Here is a 19,017-nt window from a genome sequence, read left to right on the forward strand (position 1 = left end):
AAACAGGCTTGTAAGGTTCAGGTAACTAGAGAGGCTGGATTCCTGCATGTCTTAGTTGGTCATCCATTTCCAGTCTCCTGATGCCCCTCTCAGCCAGGCCCCTTCTACTTAACAGTCTTACTCCCCACCCCCACCCCTTTGGAAATGGGGGTTGGGAGGAGCAAAGTGAGTCCACAGTGGGAAAGCAGGATGTTCTTATCCAAGGAAAGGTCAATAGATAATGGGGGAGCTAGAATCTGCAAATGCCTACTGCAGGGACTCTGCTAACTGCCATTGACAAAGATGGAGATGACAGCATGTCACTGGATAGAGCACTGGTACTGACTAATTCATGTCTGCTAAAGTATTGGGAGAAAAAGGACCCAAGTGAGAAGAGTAAGAAAGGGAGGCACACAGAGATAGCATCCAGCCCCACACTCCTAAACCTCCATTCGTGTCATGTCTGGCTTGGTGCATATCCCTGGGGACTTTCCCAGCAACGTGCTGGTATCATAGGAACATTGAAATAACTTAGCCTCCTTCCTAATAGCTGCTGCTTGTCAGGTCTGGAAGGCACCCTCTTCATCTCCATTAGTGGTTGACATCTCTGTGTGTGAGTTATTGCACTTTCTGGTGCCGACAAATACCTAGAACAAGAGTGTCATTAGAAGCCCTCACGGAGCAATGCTTTGCACTGACTGCTGCCTGTAACACTCAGAGTGACTTCGCTGATATTACAAAGTAAAGGCTACCTCTTAATGATTCACTTTTATTATTATTATCACTGTCACAAGGAACATCTAACTCGTTTATGCTGCACTTGTTGGTCTAGAATCGAGATCAGCTATTCTCAGCCTGTGGTTCATGACCCCTTTGGGAGTCACATATCAGATATCCTGCATATCAGATATTTACATTACGATTCATAATAGTAGCAAAATTACAGTTATGAAGTAGCAGCGAAATAATTTTATAGTTGGGGGTCACCACAACATGAGGAACTGTATTAAAGGGTCGCAGCATGAGGAAGGTTGAGACCACTGCTCTAGATAATGTTCCTCAGCTTACCCAAACACATATACTGCCTGACTGAACCAAGCTAGCAGGACTAGCACAGATGCTCAAGAGATTTCTTTACTCGGTCAACAAACTCTGATGTTTGGAGATGCAAATAAACATGTTATGTGCATGTGCTGAGCCAAGAGGAGGGTAACTTTGAACAATGCCCCATTGGAATCTCAGGTATGGTACCGACAAGTATTAGGCAACGACAGCAGTGTGAGAGCCCCAAGACAAACAGCAGGAGTGTTAGGAGCCTAAGGACTTGAGCAGCCAATTCCCGGCTAGAGGGGTAGAGAGCAGACTGTTGGGCCTGCAAGAAAGAGAAGAGATACACCCTGGGTGAAGCTGGGGATTGGGACTAAGTTATCAACAGGTCTTCCAGAAGCAACAGAAACAATGTGACTCAGAATCAGGAAGCAGAAGGGAGACTGGACTTCTAGGAACTATAAGAAACTTGGTCTAGGTTGAGCCCTTAGGGAGAAGTGAGAAGAGACAGCCCTGGAGAGCCAAGTGCAGAGTTGGGGCTTCATCTATCAGTGAATTTCTTTCCGAGACCATCTTACAAGGTTGTCTTGGGTGGTCAGTACTACCCAGTCGATATCAGTACCAAGACTGTACCTTCTCAGCAGCAGCTTATGGGAGCTGCTGGGGCCTCTTGAGGTATTCTTAACCCACTGCTAATGGACATAAAGTTAACCTGTTCAAAGGCCAATGTAAAACAGCTGGAAAGGAAAGGCTATCTCACCTACTGGTAGTATCTACCTACAAATAACATCTACCTACCTACAAGCTACGGGTGGTTTGAATGAGAATGGCTCCTATAGGCTCATATAATTGAATGTTTGGTTTCCGGTTGGTAGAACTGCTTAGAAAGGATTAGGAGGTGTGGCCGTTTTAGAGAAGGTATGGCCTTGTTGGAGGAGGTGTGTCAGTTGGGGCTGGGCTTTAAGGTTTCAAAAGCCCATACCAGCCCCGGTCTAACTCCTCTCTCTGCCATGCTGCCTTTGAATCAGATAAGAGCTCTCAGCTACTACTCCAGCACTATGCCTACTTGCCTGCCTGTTGCTATGCTCTGTGCCATGGTTATGGACTAACCCTCTGAAACTGTAGCAAGCCCCCAATTAAAAGCTTTCTTTTCTTAAGTTGCCTTGGTCACTGTCTCTTCACAGCAGTAGAACAGTAACAAAGACAGGTTCTATAAGCCACACTGTGCAGGGCTAGAAAGCATCATCCATTATTACCTGAAATCCCCAAGCTGGCCTCATCAGCACATTACTTCTGCTCACCCAATCCAACATATCACCTTCCTCCCTCCTTCCCACTCCCACATTTCTCTGAACACCCCTGCCTTTGCCATTTAGTCTCCAGAGTTAGGCTTTATGTCTTGGCCCTGAAATGCACATCTTTGGGATGAAAATGTGTGGTTGGTGTGTTTTTTCATAAACAAGTAGTTGCGGGCTCTGTGGTTCCTCCCTATGATCCCATTCCCCAACATCCTCCTCATCTATCAGGGACAGCAAGTGGCAAGCTCTCCCTGTTTCCCAAGGTGCTGCCCTGCACTGTTCCTCCTGTACTGAGATAGCAAATCATTGGCCAAGGCTGTGGGTTTGTTTCTCACAGCAATTACCAGTTGCCCTTGTGTTAATGTCCAATCAATACTCTGCCATGCGGGCTCCAAGCTGTCCGCTGGAGCCCTCTACAGCACATTTTGAAAGTAACTTACCAGGAGGTAGATCTCTGGCCCTGGCTCTTCCAAAAGCCCTCACCAAGCATTTTAGGAACACCAAATGCCCCCTCACTACTGCCAGGGCGAAGTGACTGAGGGACCAGGCAGGTGGCTCTAGATACCTCTTTCAATCTGATGACAGATTGGGGACACAGGTAGAACTGCATCTCCTCAAAAGTGGTGGCCCTTTGAATATTCATGAAGCTCTCATTTTCTTATGTTGGCTTTTTTGAAACTTTTTGGTGTTTGAGATGGCTGTATTTCTCTTCCATTTAAACCCCTCATTTAAGTGTCTCTTGCTATCCTTTTTTTTTCCTTTTTAATTTAAATCAAATGGCTATGGTTTCTCATTTCTTACCTGTGTCAATTCCTCTAGCTCCCTGTGGACAGAATGAGACCCGAGAGGATGGCAAGACAATCCAGCTGCCCCCTTGCAAGACAGGAGCATGGATTGTGCCAGCCATCATGGCCTGCTACCTCTTGGTAGCCAACATCCTTCTGGTCAACCTCCTTATTGCTGTCTTCAAGTGAGTGGCTACTTCTTCAGGCATACAGGTGGATGGATGGGCAGTAGGTGGAGAGAACTGATACTTCAAAAAGCAATGCTTGCTTGTCATGTGACTCTCTGGTCTGTTTCAGCAATACATTTTTTGAGGTCAAGTCAATATCCAACCAAGTATGGAAATTTCAGAGGTACCAGCTCATCATGACTTTCCACGAGAGGCCGGTTCTGCCCCCACCGCTCATCATCTTCAGTCACATGACGATGATATTCCAGCACGTGTGCTGCCGGTGGAGGAAGCACGAGAGTGACCCTGATGAAAGGGACTACGGACTGAGTGAGCTGCAAGCCGGCACCTGCAGCCGGAAGTTCCCCAGCAACTGCCATAGGCTGTCAGAAAGGATACATGCCCTCCTTGGTTCTCCTGTCTCATGCATACTTAGGGGGGTGGGACAGGGACCAGCCTGATGAGTGAGATACACGATAGAAGGAAGATACAGTTTAGCAGGAGCTGAAGCCAGAATTCTTAGCCACTTCTTAGCAAGAGAGAAACCATTCTCCAACAGTGCTAGTAGGCCACCTTCATACCCTTCTTCCAAGGGTCTCACAGTAAATCACCCACATTAGTATGCACCAAGTGCTCTATTAGATATAATTTTTAAACAGTGTGACCTGAGATTTATTCTCCCACGCTCTTTTCTGGGACTATCACTATTCCAGATCTTAAATGTTTTCTAAGCTTTCAGCACTGTTCCTATATGATTTCTGAGGAAAATGAGCCTTGTTTTCAAAGCACAGAACAACAGCCTCTCCACCACCCACCGCCCACCTTCTAGCCTGGTGTTTCTGAAGGGAAGCTTTGCTGGCATTGGGCTGGGACAGTTCCTCACTGTGTAGGAATGTGTGACTCACGGCAGGAGACCTTACATATCCTTCTCTGCACATTAAGTACCAACGGCTTCTGCAGGCTCCTAAATGCCCCCTGGGCATAAACTCTCCAGAGCCACTGGAAATGCAGAGACTAATAGACTACTGCGCTTTTTCCAAACGTGTCAAGTCTAAATCTACATTAAATCCACAAATGAGAGCCTATGGGATGGTGGCCCAGGAATTTACCTTTGGTCCGTGGGACACCAATACACCCATGGCTTAAAACCAGAGTTGCTTAGTCAGCTTTTTCTCTAAACCTGAAGCTCTTAGTGATCTCCCTGACTAAGCAATGCCCAACTTCTTTCTAGACATTCAAGTAAGACAGTTGGAAAAACCTGGCAATTTTGTTACTATTCCCTTCTGAAACACAATCTTGGGCAAACAGGGTACCCTGATATTTTGTCTTCAAATCAGGGCGGCATGGTCAAATCCTGGGCAAGGAATGCTGCCCTGATTGCAGCACTGCAAGAATGTTGCAGTGATGGGAAACTCAGGACTCCAAGTCAATTTCAATAAAGCATGAGCGTTTGTGGTAGAAAACTTTGGTTATCTAGGGAGTACAAGATGACTAGAAATACAGTACAGGATAGAGGGCTGTGTGAGTTGTTTTTGTTTGTTTGTTTGTTTTGTTTGTTTAAATCACCATTCTGATCAAATGCTTGACAACAGAAACTTAAAGGAGAGATACTTTTCCTACTTCATAGTTTAGTGAGATGCAGCTTGTTACGGCCTGGCAGTGATGGCTCTCCATAGCAGTAGAAGATGAGGAGCAGGCAGCAACCCATACACTGGGGCATCGAAAAGCAGAAAAACAAAACAAAACAAAAACTAAATCAGCAGTGTAGCCAGGCTATAAACCTTCAAGACTCATCCACAATGACCCAGACAGACCTAATATGTCCTAAAAGAGCACCACCCTCTGAGAAGCCTGAGGGGGGATATTTTGTGTTCACACCACAGCAGTCCAGAGACCTATTGCTACTTCAGAGACCCTTTCATGGGGCTAAGAGTACTGAGAAGCCCTGCCAACCTCATCTACATGATTTAGTTTTGTTGTGTTTTGTTTTTGAGACAAGGTCTCACTTGGTAGCCCTAGATGACCTGAAACTCATTACATAGACCAGGCTGGCACCATCCTAGTAATTCACTGCCTCTGCCTCCCAAGTGCTGGGATTAAAGGCATGTGCCACCATGCCCAGCTGTATACATTGTTTTCTTATTTTCAGTCAGAGTAGTATTTGATCCATCATCAGTTCTCTGGACAAGTGGCAAGGAGGAACAGGTGACAAACTTCTCAGAGACATCCTTCACAGGGAAGATCTTGAAAACATGGCAGGATGAGAAGAGTGAAGAGCATGTATCTACCCATCAGGGAAGAATGAAGTTCTCGCCATCGGTCTCTTGCTGTCATTAAAGATCCCAGAGCATTGCCAAGTTCTTGCTGAGCCTCAGAAACAGTTAAACATAGAGATATATATGGTAAAATCTGACATGGTAATAGATTTTTTTTAAGAGTTAAAAAAAAAAAAAGCAGGCTAGGTCTAGGGATTTGGCTCAGTCAGTAAAGTGCTTTCATACAAGCATGAGGCCCCGAATCCGAATGCAAAGCATGCATGTAAATGTTAGGCACAGAGTCAGCAGCAGTGTGTATAAAACATCCATATACACACAGCACATGCGTGCACACACATACATGCAGGCAAGTACACGCACACACACATAGACATACACAGACACTCAGAAATCTCAAAGAAGTCTAATGAGGCCCTTGTAATTATTGGGTCTACTCCTTTGGATCTTAGAAACATGCCTAGCAGAAGGGAGAGGCATGAATCTTTGGCATCCGGGAGGGGGTCTATATGTGACCTCTCTCTCTCTCTTGACCCTAAAGTTCAAAGGCTCTGTGTAATTTCACACCACATCTCAGGCATCTCTGCCTGGCATGGCTGTCTCTCCCCTCCGGAGCCTGCCATATTTGAGAAGGGCAGCCTGACTTCCGGTGTGTTCTATATTCTCAGAGGCTTTCACAGTCATGTTCTTACAGCCTCCAGCAGTTCTGACTGATGTTTCTGGGCAAGCAAGAGTGATCTAAAGAAAAAAAAAAAAAAAAAGCCCCAAGATGCCAAGCCTCAGACCTCGTAACACTTGAGCCAATCCTTGTGGCATCTCAAGGTGCCAGGATGAGAAAGACTTCCTCATCTGGGAAATTTCCAAAACAACTCTCTTGCCCTAACCCTGTTCCCGAAACCATTCAAAGGCTCACAGTTCCACCAGACTTCTGTTGCTGTAGCGCTGATGGCGACAGTTCCCTCCCCTCTATTAGCAGAAAACCAGGAGAACAATAGCACAAATAAAGGAGGCTTCTTTTTCTTACATAACAGAAAGAGAGGTGATGGTACAGAACTCAGCATGGCTCACTGAGGTCAAAGACCCAGACTTCTAGTCCAGCTCAGCTATTCCTTTTCTGTAAATTTGTTTTCAAGGTCACAGAAAAGCTGCTGAACCTCCTATCATCAATTGTTTATGTTCAAGTTAGGAAAAGAAAAGGAAGTATAGAAAGAGTGTGTCTTTCTCACTTTCTCTTCCGTCCCCCCTCCCCCCACATTGTAAGCAAAATCTCTTCCCAACAAACCACCCCTCCCTGCAGTACAATTTTTTGTTTGTTTCTTTCTTGGTCAAAACTGAGTCTTGTCGTTGCTAATAATTTCAGGGGTGACTTAAAAATGAGTGTCTTTGGCTTTCCTGACTCTGAAGTGGGGAGAGGAAGGGAGGAGGAAAGGAAGAGAATGGGGCTAAACAGGGATTATCAATAACATTAGCATGTCACATTACACAGCTCTGGAAATTTGGAGCCTTTAAGAAACACCCATGCTTCCCAGTTGCCTCCTTTCTCTTGCTTTCCTCCTGTCCTGCCGATTCCTTAATTAAGCCAGGCTCCTGCAGTAGCCAGGTATACCCAGGTGGGCTCCAGAGACCACATGACTCTGCAACTCAGGAAGGAGCTGGTGATTCAGGCAGCCTAATTAGATTTGGATTCCGTCTGGAACTCACAATAGAATCTGGGAGACTTTCCCCAGCCTGGATTTCTTTAAAACCATCATTAGGCCACAGACCAGATGCCGCTGCGGTCCCTGCTCTGTCTCATGGCTCCCCTGCCCACTTTTTCTCCCCCCACAGAACTCTTCATAACTGATGATGAGCTCAAGAAAGTGCACGATTTTGAAGAGCAATGCATAGAAGAATATTTCCGCGAGAAGGATGATCGCTTCAACTCATCCAATGATGAGAGGATACGGGTGACGTCAGAAAGGTGTGTTCCCTGGGCCCCGCCTCACACAGATGCTTTCTGCCACAGCCCATGGTAACAGCTGAATTGTCCTCACATCTTACCTGTTATACTTACCTTTACTGCCCAAGAAAACATGGACCTTCTGAAAGAACAGAACATTTCCTGTTCAGTCAGCTGATCAAAGTCCCAGGCTTAGAGATTCTGGGCCTTTCTAGGAGGCAGTGAAAGCTCCAAGCTGGCCTTGAACATGGATGAGTCTAGGACAGATCTGGCTTGGACAAGAAACTGTAATGTCTCTAAACATAAAGAAGGGAGACTCAGCCCCAACTCAGTCTCTTCAACAAGTTCACAGACCATTAAGCATATCACCCTCTTTGGCTTATGTGAGTGTTTCATGTCTTTTAAATAAGCAAGGGTTCTGTCAGTCAGCGAGAATAATGATTGGAATTTTTCAAAGAATTATTTTTGTTTTTTTTTTTAATAAAACAAGGTTAAAAACAAAGAACTTAATACAAAAAAAAATTTCTACCCAGATTTTTTTATCACTTATCAAATGGCTTTGAGAGCCAAGTGACCTATAAGAAAAATCTCCTCCACAGACATAAGCATCTGGGCTCTAGTGGCAGCACCCACATCACAAGGCAGGCATGTCCTATTGAGCACCAGTAACCATGGTTTTGTCATGGGTAGAGACAGTAGGATTGCTGGGGATTGCTGAATTAAAAAAGAAAAAAAAATGCAAGCTCCAGGTTCACAGAAAGACCCTGCCTCAAAAAAAAAAAAAAAAAGGTAACACATATACACACACAGCAAGAGAGACAGACAGACAAACAAACAGACACACACACACACACAGAGGTCAGAATCTTTGATATCTAACAGCTCTAGGTCTAGGCAAATGGTCCTACATTTTCTTGCGTCTCTTACATTACTATAGACTAATAAAAACCATCCCTCCAAGCTGGAATATTCACACCCAGCATTTGGAAGTACCATCCATAAGAACACTCAGAGGGTGCCACAAAGAACTGGTGTAACCACACTTCGACTGTTTATACCCTAAAGACAGAAAGAGCAAACTGTAAACAGTATAGAAGACATAAAAGATTGATGATTGCCGTCAGTGTGGTAGGCCTACAAAGATTTGAGAAACTCACTTCTGATTTTCATCAAATAACACTTTGTGTGCCCACATCAAAGATTCCTTTTTAACTGTGCAGAAATCACAAAAATGCAGTTTTTGTCTCTTGCTCTTTTTTTTAAAGAATGCAGGCTATATACATAGGTATAATCACATATGCCAATGGGTGGTCGTATCCATAGGTATCAAGCCAATATTAATAAGGTTTAAAGCTGTGCACAGATTTTATACACATCTGCCACTACAAAATAGAGAGATTTATGATATGCTATAAAGTAATTCTCTGGCAAACAGCGGAAGGAGCTGAAATTCTGAAGCTTGCGCTCATATTTGGAAGCCTTAGAAAGCTGTTTATGAATGGACATGCAGACATGTGCTTCCAGGAAATTGTGCCATGTAGGAATATTACCATGGATGAGACACATTTCTTCAGCATATGTCGATGGGCCTTTGAGATGCTTTTTGAATTCAGAAAAACCACAGGCCTTGGAGGCAAGAAATGTAAGAAGGGAGAGGCGTAGTAAGATGCCAAGAAGGCTGTGCCTCTCTGAAGAACTAGGGTGACGAGGGCCAGATGTCAGCACACATGAATATTCTGTGACCACATCAACAACTCCTTCTGGAAAAGCCCAGGAAGGAATGAGACTCTCTCCCTCTATGTCAGAAAACCCCACCAAGGCTCCTCCCTCCCCTGACCTGCCAAGGTGGCTCTTCAGAGTATGAGTAAGAAGGTACCAGGAATGCAGAACAGAGAAAAACCCTGCTCACCTTGTGCATAGACAGTAGGAAGACTGGCTGGAAAGAACCAGCAATGGCCTCCTGAGCAAGCCCAAGGCTGCAAACCCAGGCCTCATTCTGCTTCTGTGGCTACTGTTTGTTTTAGGAGTTTTGCTGTGGTTATTGTTGGGTTCTTTGCTTGTCTAAGAAAACAAAAAGTTAGTATCTTCCAACAATGGAATGGTACGCAGCACAACAGAAATGCCCCAGGATGCATTTGGAAACCACCAAGAGACCAGGGCATCCGTACTGGCTGCCTCTTTCTGAGTGTGGTGTGACAGGTGTGTTCCCTGCTTTATTCACAGGCTCTTAACAGAGATAGAGAGAGCTAAGAACAGAGATCTGCACACAGGTGTGTCTATATGTAGAGATATTGGCAGAAATGCTGATAGTTGCATTTCACCGTTGACTGTGCGCGCAGTCCATACAACAGAGAGAATATTATATAACCCTCCCTTTGTGTTACACAACTCGACTGCAGAGATTGGAAATCAGAAGCACTAAGAGCTTATTTCCTTTTCAGGGGCATGCGCCGCCTCTCCTCTTCTCTGTACCCTGTTGTCATCACCTCTGAGTTAATCTGAAATGAGCCACTCTCTATCTGGAGATGTAAGGGACAGAAAGCTAAAGACAGGTTTCCTTCCATATAACATCATGACTTCCACAGTGACCTTCTTTCTTTGTTTCACTGTATATGTCTCTCTCCTTGGGGATTCCTAGTGAGTCATAAATTCTTATCATCTGTGTCTGCAGTTTCTTGCTTAAGCTATTTGACCATCACTTAAGTGACCACAATCATGACTGGAAATTCTCGGTGGGCTGTGTCTGTCCATGCATATGTGGAGGTCAAAGGGCAACTTGCAGGTGTAGGTTCTCTCTTCTACCATGTACATCCCAGAGGTCAAATACAGATCATCAGGCTTGATGGCCTTTGCCAGGTGAGCCATGTCACTGCTCCCAAACTCTTCAAGGGAAAAAAATAAGTAAATGTAAAGGAAGCTGTCTACTTATAGAACAAACGTAAAGTAAAATTGACCGTAGGTCCTTTTTATATTTTAGCTTCTACATTAAGCTCCTTGCAGTTAGGTCTATGCCCTCATCATTAGGCTGTTGAGTGGTTAGATGGTTAATCACACCCAGAATGATGGATGAAGATTGATTAACACTGGCCCTTACTGTTTTATTTTTTTTTAATAACATTTAACCTAACAACCACCTAGGAATACAGTGAAGTGGTGAGAATTGTTTAAAAATAGTTCTTGAGCTGGGGATGGTATGGCATGCCTTTAATCTCAGGACTCAGGAGGCAGAGGCAGGCAGATCTTTGTGAGTTCAAGGTCAGCCTGGTCTATAAAGCAAGTTCAGGACAGCCAGAGGTTTTTGGTTTTTGGTTTTTGTTTTTTGTTTTTTTTTTTGTGTGTGTATGTGTGTGTGTGTGTGTGTGTGTGTGCATCCTTTTTACAGCCCCTTTGCAGCTGGCTTCCAGCTCTAGTTCTATTTTTTAAAGTCTGTGTTGTTTTGTTCTTACGGCCCCCATCAGACCTTTCCTAATGTACTTGAAGAGCTTCGTCCTTCTGCATCCCAGCTTCCTCTCATTCTTGTTGGATTCCCTGTCTATGTCCAGCTGACCTCCCTCATTAAGCCTCAACCTTTCTGACTCTTACTTGCTCCATTTCTCTATAATGTGGAACCCTAGGCCTGGAGGGTGATAGACAGAGGGCGCCTTGCATCCAGGCTATGGCACACAGATATTTCTGAGCCCTTGGACCAGTGATCATGTGTAATCATGCCAAAACAGCACCATTATCCCTTTCAGATATCAGCCCTCTATCCACTGCCTCCACAAAGAACAGCAGGAGAATAACTATTCTTTTCTTTATTGCTCTGCTAGCACTCAAATACTATTAGGAATCAGCACCTGGGATATGCTGGATGGAAAGCTAAAAACCTCTGAATTAAGGCAGGCACAGTAGAGCTTGCCTGTGGTCCCAGCTCTTCGGGAGGCTGAGGTAGGAGTATCACTGAGAGATAAAGTGTAGCCTGCAACACAGAGAGGCTTCTTTTAAAAGTGACTACTAAAACTAAAGAAAACCAATGGATTGTATCATTTCCAAAGTGTTTTCCCACACAAAAGTATTCAGATCCGGTTATCCTCCATAACAGTAGAAATGTCATTCTTTCCCCTTTGGCCCCTCCCCTTACCCATAACCCCTCTCTCCCCTTCAGCATTTCCCTTTACCTGTAACCCTTTTGATTCTCTCTTGGGGAACTGGAACTCCTTTGCCATCTTCTAGCCTTAACCTCTAACTTTCCCAGCAGAAGAACCCAACGCAAGTGACTCTTATTCTTTGTTTCTCCTACAGGGTGGAGAACATGTCCATGAGGCTGGAGGAAGTTAATGAGAGAGAACACTCCATGAAGGCTTCACTCCAGACTGTGGACATCCGGCTAGCACAGCTGGAGGATCTCATTGGGCGCATGGCCACGGCCCTGGAGCGCCTCACAGGTCTGGAGCGGGCAGAGTCTAACAAGATCCGCTCAAGGACCTCCTCAGACTGCACAGATGCAGCCTACATCGTCCGCCAGAGCAGCTTCAACAGCCAGGAGGGGAACACCTTCAAACTTCAAGAGAGTATAGACCCTGCAGGTGAGGAGACCATATCCCCAACTTCTCCAACCTTAATGCCCCGTATGCGAAGCCATTCTTTCTATTCAGTCAATGTGAAAGACAAAGGTGGTATAGAAAAGTTGGAAAACATTTTCAAAGAGAGGTCCCTGAGCTTACACCGAGCAACTAGCTCCCACTCGGTAGCAAAAGAACCCAAAGCTCCTGCAGCCCCTGCAAATACTTTGGCCATTGTTCCTGACTCGAGAAGACCATCATCATGCATAGACATCTATGTCTCTGCCATGGATGAGCTCCACTGTGATGTAGACCCTCTGGATAATTCCATGAACATCCTCGGGCTGGGCGAGCCGAGCTTTTCAGCCCTAGCACCTTCCACAGCTCCTTCAAGCAGTGCCTATGCAACACTTGCACCTACAGACCGACCTCCAAGCAGGAGCATTGACTTTGAAGACATCACGTCTATGGACACTAGATCTTTTTCCTCAGACTATACCCACCTCCCAGAATGCCAAAACCCCTGGGACACAGACCCTCCAACATACCACACCATTGAGCGTTCCAAAAGTAGCCGCTACCTAGCCACCACGCCCTTTCTTCTGGAAGAGGCCCCCATTGTAAAATCCCATAGCTTTATGTTTTCTCCTTCAAGGAGTTACTACGCCAACTTTGGGGTGCCTGTGAAAACAGCAGAATACACAAGTATTACAGACTGTATCGACACAAGATGCGTCAATGCCCCCCAAGCAATAGCTGACAGAGCCACCTTCCATGGAGGTCTCGGAGACAAGGTAGAGGACTTATCTTGCTGCCACCCTGAGCGAGAAGCGGAGCTGAGCCATCCTAGCTCTGACAGTGAGGAAAATGAGGCTAGAGGCCGGAGAGCTGCCAATCCAGTATCCTCTCAGGAGGCTGAAAACGCAGACAGAACCCTATCCAACAACATCACAGTTCCCAAGATAGAGCGCGCCAACAGCTACTCGGCAGAGGAGCCAAGCGTGCCATATGCACATACCAGGAAGAGCTTCTCCATCAGTGACAAGCTTGATAGACAGAGGAACACTGCAAGCCTACGAAATCCCTTCCAGAGAAGTAAGTCCTCCAAGCCAGAGGGCCGGGGGGACAGTCTATCCATGAGAAGACTGTCTAGAACATCGGCTTTTCACAGCTTTGAAAGCAAGCACAACTAAACCATCTTACCATGTGTTGCAGGAGGCTTGGGAACCCAGCACTAACATTCTCCCCAATGTCCACCTTGTCCCCCCCTCCTCGAGTTATACCTGCTTTATTCTTAGCTGAGCAAAAACAATGCCTTGGGAGACATTAACTTGAAGGTAACCTCTGGGCCACAGATCAAGCAAGCATGCCATCTGGCCCAGTGCCAAACACAGGGGGTTAAGGCATGTTCGCACTTGTTGGGAAGGGAGGGGTAAAGACAACAGAAAGGGGTTGGAAATGAATGTGTGTCGCCAGGCACCACAGAAAGCCATGAGCTCTGGGGAGCAAATGGGCTCAAGCACTCTCCATGCCAGCAGGCATCTTGGGATTTCTGCCCTGTTATCAAGAATTGAGCAGACAGGGCTAAATTGCAAAATGAAATAAAAGTAGCCAGCATACAAGATGAGATATTCTAAACTTCAATTCTGTTTTCTTTTCACATTGGTTCCATCACTGGTGACTGATGAAGAACATCCTTTTTATTCAGTATAAGCCGGCAGCAAGCAGTTCTACCTAACGTCCCACATCCTTCTCATGCCAACACTTCTGTAATTGGTCATTATAAAGAAAAACAAGGTAACAGTCATATATACAGTTCACCTGTCTCTTCTATATTCACTTCTGGTGCCACACTGTTTATCTCTTTAGAAGAAAATAAGGGAACAGAAAATGCCTTTTTTTTTTTTTTGGCCTTGCAATCAAAATGAAAGAAGAATTGATGTTGAAAGCAAAAGTCATATGATTTATAATATACCATGAGCAATCAAGTATAGCCAAGTAAGCTCAGGATGAATGTAATTAGATAATTTTATATTTTTAAGTTGTTTTGTATCTCACCTGTCATCCGTGAATTCACTCATCAAATTTGTAATATTGAAACTTTAAGGAAAAAGTGGGAAGCTCTGACTTTAAGTTGCCAGTGGGATGTTGTCCTAGCCTCGCCATCCATAGTGCGTGATGCTGCTGTGTGGCCTTCATCATTTGCATGCCTCCACTATGTTCTCCGAACACCTTCAAGTTGTAACTGCCAAATGTCCACACCACTCATCACATGACCATTTTGTATTTGAACACACGGTTATATGTGGATATTTTCATACCTAGAGTTTAGCCATCTAATCTGGGCTCAGCATAAATTTAATCAGAGTTTTTCAAGGGCTGGTATCTTTTTTATGGAAATGTTCCAAAGTACTTTTTAAGGAAGTTCAAAAACCATAATGACCTTAGACTCAACTAGGGACTTGACATCAACCCAAAGCCATTAGTTGCAGTCAGATCATGAATATGTTTCTTATTTACAGAGCTATAAAAAAGATACAGTAGGCCGAAATAGAAAGCGAATATGCCATTTACAGAATTCTATAGTTTATGCTGCTTACACATACATCCACATACACAGACTCATGTTTATATAAAGTATATGTACAGATACAGAGAAATTTCTTAAGAGGCTTTGACTTCCTGTCACCTGAAGGTTATAACCAAGATTATTTTTTTAATATACAAGAACTTTTGCTGGAAAAAGTTCATTACACTATTGGACCCACTGTTGGAATTATAATTGTCAAAAAAAAAGGTCTCTGTCATCTTTATCTACCCTTATATTGAACAAGAACTGTCAAAATGGCTTCCCCCTATCTTCTGCCTCCCCATGTTTGGAAGCACCCATTGTCGTGACAACTTCTTCACCCTGGTTTCTCTGACACAAACCTATTACCACCAAATGCAATCTGAACAGAGGTGTGATTCTAAGCCAGTTTGTATTATACAGTCTAGAATGGAGGCAAAAGTTTCTAGATTAGAACCTGGATTTGACATGGGATAAAGAAATCTTGACCACAAAAACTTTGGATTCCTATTTGGCTCATTGAACATTTTAAAATAATAAAGTCTTTAAGAAAAAAAAAATGACTTGGAGTCAGGAATAGTGGTGATACACACCTGTGATTCCAGCCCTTGGAAAGAAGAGGGAGGAAGATGAGGAATTCAGTGTCAGCCTCTGCTACATACCAAGTTCAAGGCCAACCTGGAGTACATAAGGCCCTGTTGCAAAAAGAAAAAATAAAATGGAAGGAAGGAAGGAAGGAAGGAAGGAAGGAAGGAAGGAAGGAAGGAAGGAAGGAAGGAAGGAAGGAAGGAAAACAAAGAGAGAAAGAATAAAAAAAAAGCTAAGACTGGAGCTCAGTGTCACAGCACTTGCCTTGCATCCTTATAGCCCTGTGTTCTATCCCCAGAGATAAAAGAAAAAAGTGGGGGGAGGGAGAATACAGAAACATAATTGAATGTTCCTGGTCCCAGGCACTGCTTGGTTTTTTTCAGTGTAGCTGTAAACACCAATGTGTGTGTCATTGAGTGAAATCAGGCCAATCCACCACAAAACCCCTAGCCTTTAAATTTTTTTTTTTTTAAGAAAAAAATCTTTTCAGCTGAAAAGAGTGGCAAGCTCACACCCATAAAGAATCCTTTTTCATCCTTGGTATACCTCTTCATTGATAACTGTGCTGGAGACATTTCCTTATTGGTTGTCTCCCTCCCAACAGACATGCTTTGAACCTGAAAACAAATCATTTGTCTCTAAGCTTTCTTGAGCCATGAATCCCCGTGAGAACCTGATGGAAACTCTGAGCCCTCCCAGGTCCCAAATTCACATCCATGTGAAGCTTCAAGGTAACTTTAAGGGACTCATGATGCCTCTTGTTCCCCAGTAACTGGTGAGAAAAGAGATTGTGTTCATCATCAGTCAAGCTGGAACAGGCACTACACACTTCTCTGTGGTTCTCAGGAAGGTGGACTCTCAGCTCTAGCATTTGAACCAAGGTCTCACTTCTCCTTACATTAGATATGGTTAGCTAAAGGTCCTCATGCCCTAACATTTTCATGGTTTTGAGTAGCAAGCATTCTCAAAGGCAGATACTCTCTGAGGGAATCCATAACGAAATCCAAGATGACACTATCAAATGTGACACTATCAAATGTGAGCAGGGTTCCAAGCACTCCAGGGCCTGGTTTGGGACCTCCTTGGTAGCAAGGGAGGGAAAGAACAAGCCTAAGTGTTTCTGTTTGCTATGATCACCTGAGAGAAAGAACATGACCCAGGGAAGGAAATATTTAACAGTCCTGAGCTTTTGTTCTGCATGAAAATTAAGTGCTAACATCTTTGATGAAGTGTGTGAAATCTATAAGCCAAACATAAACAACTTCAGACACAAACTGTGTAGGTGTCATAGCCATCTCCTCCCCGTGCACATGCGTGTGTGTTATTTTCAGTCCCATCTCCTTCCATTTCTGGGTTCTCTGCGTACCAGTGTGGCGTGGATTCTGTGGCCTTGCGCAGACAGCTTGTGTTCAGCTCATTTGTTCCACCATGTCCCTGATAGAGGGGACCTTAATCACCTGCCTCTGTGAATTAAACAGCTGCTCAGCCTGTTATTGTAGACCATACATAATGAAGTCATTGAGGGCTCAAGGAAGAGATAGCTTATTCAATCATTGGCTTCATAGGTGCCAATTTTTACATACTATGATGTATAATGATTTGTTCTAAATTGCGTGCTTGTTCTTTTCGGGAAAGAAAATTAAGGATGTTGTCTGAAAATGGCCATGAAGGTTTCCTGATTGACTGCCATATTTTATATTTACAGTTAGAAACTGATAGATTTGAATGGAATGCTAGAAAGCAAGAGGATGATTGTCATGGCCAGTGTGTGTTTCTGCAAGCCAGAAGGAGGGCAGTCAGAACGTGGCACTTTATAGAACTGGGTGTTTCTTTAAAGTTGAAGCTTCCAGGACCAGTTACTATTTAGCACTTTGATAATTCCCCCTTTAAAAAAAATATCTATGTATATATACATATACCAGAATAATGAAAAAGGGGGGGTGTACTTGTGAAAACACAAAATGTGTTTCTTCTGAATGTTACAAATGTATTTTAAAATCTGGTTACTATAGATAAGATTATGGTAGATCACTGGATAGTACGTTTCTTTCTCTTTCTGCATCTGTACAGTCTAACCTCCCTGGATGTTTGGGCTGTTTGGTTTCTTTAAAGATACTATTATCCAGTTATCCATCATGCTATATCTATAGGCTATGCCATGTGACATGTTGGGCAATGATGTATTATAAAAACACATGTAAACCTATCTGTAACCTGTGTCTAACCCAGCATAGTTGTAGCATGTGGTTGTATTAATGAACGTTACAGGGCAGCTTTATAATCATTTATAAATCTGTAACATTCAATAAAGAAGCACATGTGTCAAGGATTAATTATGCTCCCATTTCCATGTTATTTAGCAGCCTCCTCCGGTGATGGGCAGTTTTGTTCCTGGTCTTTATTATGTTGTTCACATTCCTCAGACCACTGTAACATATTTGTATAAGCTGATGTGTGTATCCTCCTCCAGGCCCCACGAGCTGTGAGAGCAAGGTGTGGTTCTGTGATGGACAAGCTGGCATGTTATGCAAAAGACTAACAAATGAATATAAATATTTTAAACTCCAGTTGAATTAGCTGTCTGTTTACGTCTGCTGATCCCATGTGGAAGCAGTGTACAGTATTTTATAAATACGTTCATTTAGTAGCATTGTCTGTTCTAGATAAAGTGACACTAATGTTTAGATGGCTGTATATTTGGCCTATATATTGCATTCAACTCACTAATTTTTTACAATAACAATGTGACTTGACTCAAGTAATCCTTCTCCACACCCAGTCTTAACTTTGTGTCAGCACACTGCACGCTGTGCTTTATGCATTTCTTTTGACTTTTTAAAGGCACTTAACATTTTAGCCCTGTCTTGCTTCAGTGCTTAATCCAGATAGCAACTCACTCAAACTGTTGGGCTTCTTAAAGTGGGAACGACTTTCAGTTTTCAACAATTGAAAACAAATAATTGAGGGTTCCTTTTCTTTTTCAATTTCTTAAAGCTCTGAACAAATAATATGAAATAAAGTATCAACTGCAAGTTGCAATAGCTTGGGGACCCAGAGATGGCAAGCCAGCACCACTGTGGAGTCCCAAGGTCAAGGTGTGGGGGCATGAAAGACACATCTTGGATTCTTTAGGGTGTCCTGGGTGCAAATTGCTAAACCAGAGATGAACGTCAAAGGTCCACAGTGACAGGGCCTTTGATCAGAAACCCACAGATCACTGTGAACAAATGATCCCACGGTAATAGATGAGACCTCCTTTCTTGTCCTGTGGCCTTCACACCCTGTGGGTGAGCCAGGCCTAGAGGTGGGAGTGAGGTGATGTTTGATGAAGCACCAGATGACTTTGAAAAGTTTGTTCTTTAAAGAAGTTGCCTTTCAGTTGATAGAAGCCATTCAACATCTAGAAAGGAATGGATCCAATTTGCACAGTCAAAATGCTCCCAAAGTGAGCAGGGAAACCTTTTCTCTCCACCAGTTTTGTCCTGTGTCCTGTATCTGCAAGCCAAGCATCCTGTCCCTCAGATTAGAGTCCATAAAGGAGTTGGTTCTGACTAAAGAACAACTTTGTCATTTCTTTTTCAGATTTCAGAGGTATTGCCTTTGCCCTTATGGCCTCCTTGCACTGATCATTCCTAATACAATCAAGATGTACTGATTTCTGTGTGTCATTTGAGAGGAGATATAGGTGACCAGACCATCCAGATTAATCAAAAGAATAACTGGTCACCTTCTGCTGGCAGCACGTGATCCCCCCATGGTGTTGGGGACTGGAAAGTGACAGGAAAGACATCTATGTAGATGCCCATAGACTCTGAGACCTTCAATGCCAGC

At 43.9% G+C, this 19,017-nt stretch overlaps 1 protein-coding gene across 18 annotated transcripts in view; it reads left to right on the forward strand.

Annotated features, from left to right (window-relative positions):
* Positions 1-17,515, forward strand: part of Trpm3 (transient receptor potential cation channel subfamily M member 3) — a 539,859-nt gene extending 522,344 nt beyond the window's left edge. For 15 of the 18 annotated variants that reach the window (XM_060387459.1, XM_060387471.1, XM_060387465.1 and 12 more), the window contains 4 exons: positions 3,144-3,294; positions 3,407-3,606; positions 7,377-7,509; positions 11,770-17,515. In XM_060387459.1, the coding sequence (XP_060243442.1) occupies positions 3,144-3,294; positions 3,407-3,606; positions 7,377-7,509; positions 11,770-13,222 (1,937 nt within the window). In that variant the 3' untranslated portion in view covers positions 13,223-17,515. The remainder of the gene's footprint in view (positions 1-3,143; positions 3,295-3,406; positions 3,607-7,376; positions 7,510-11,769) is intronic. The other 3 variants (XM_060387548.1, XM_060387553.1, XM_060387502.1) reach the window with 2 other exon arrangements.
* The last annotated feature ends 1,502 nt before the right edge of the window (positions 17,516-19,017 follow it).

Source organism: Meriones unguiculatus, chromosome 1, assembly GCF_030254825.1.
Source record: "Meriones unguiculatus strain TT.TT164.6M chromosome 1, Bangor_MerUng_6.1, whole genome shotgun sequence".
NCBI lineage: Eukaryota > Metazoa > Chordata > Mammalia > Rodentia > Muridae > Meriones > Meriones unguiculatus.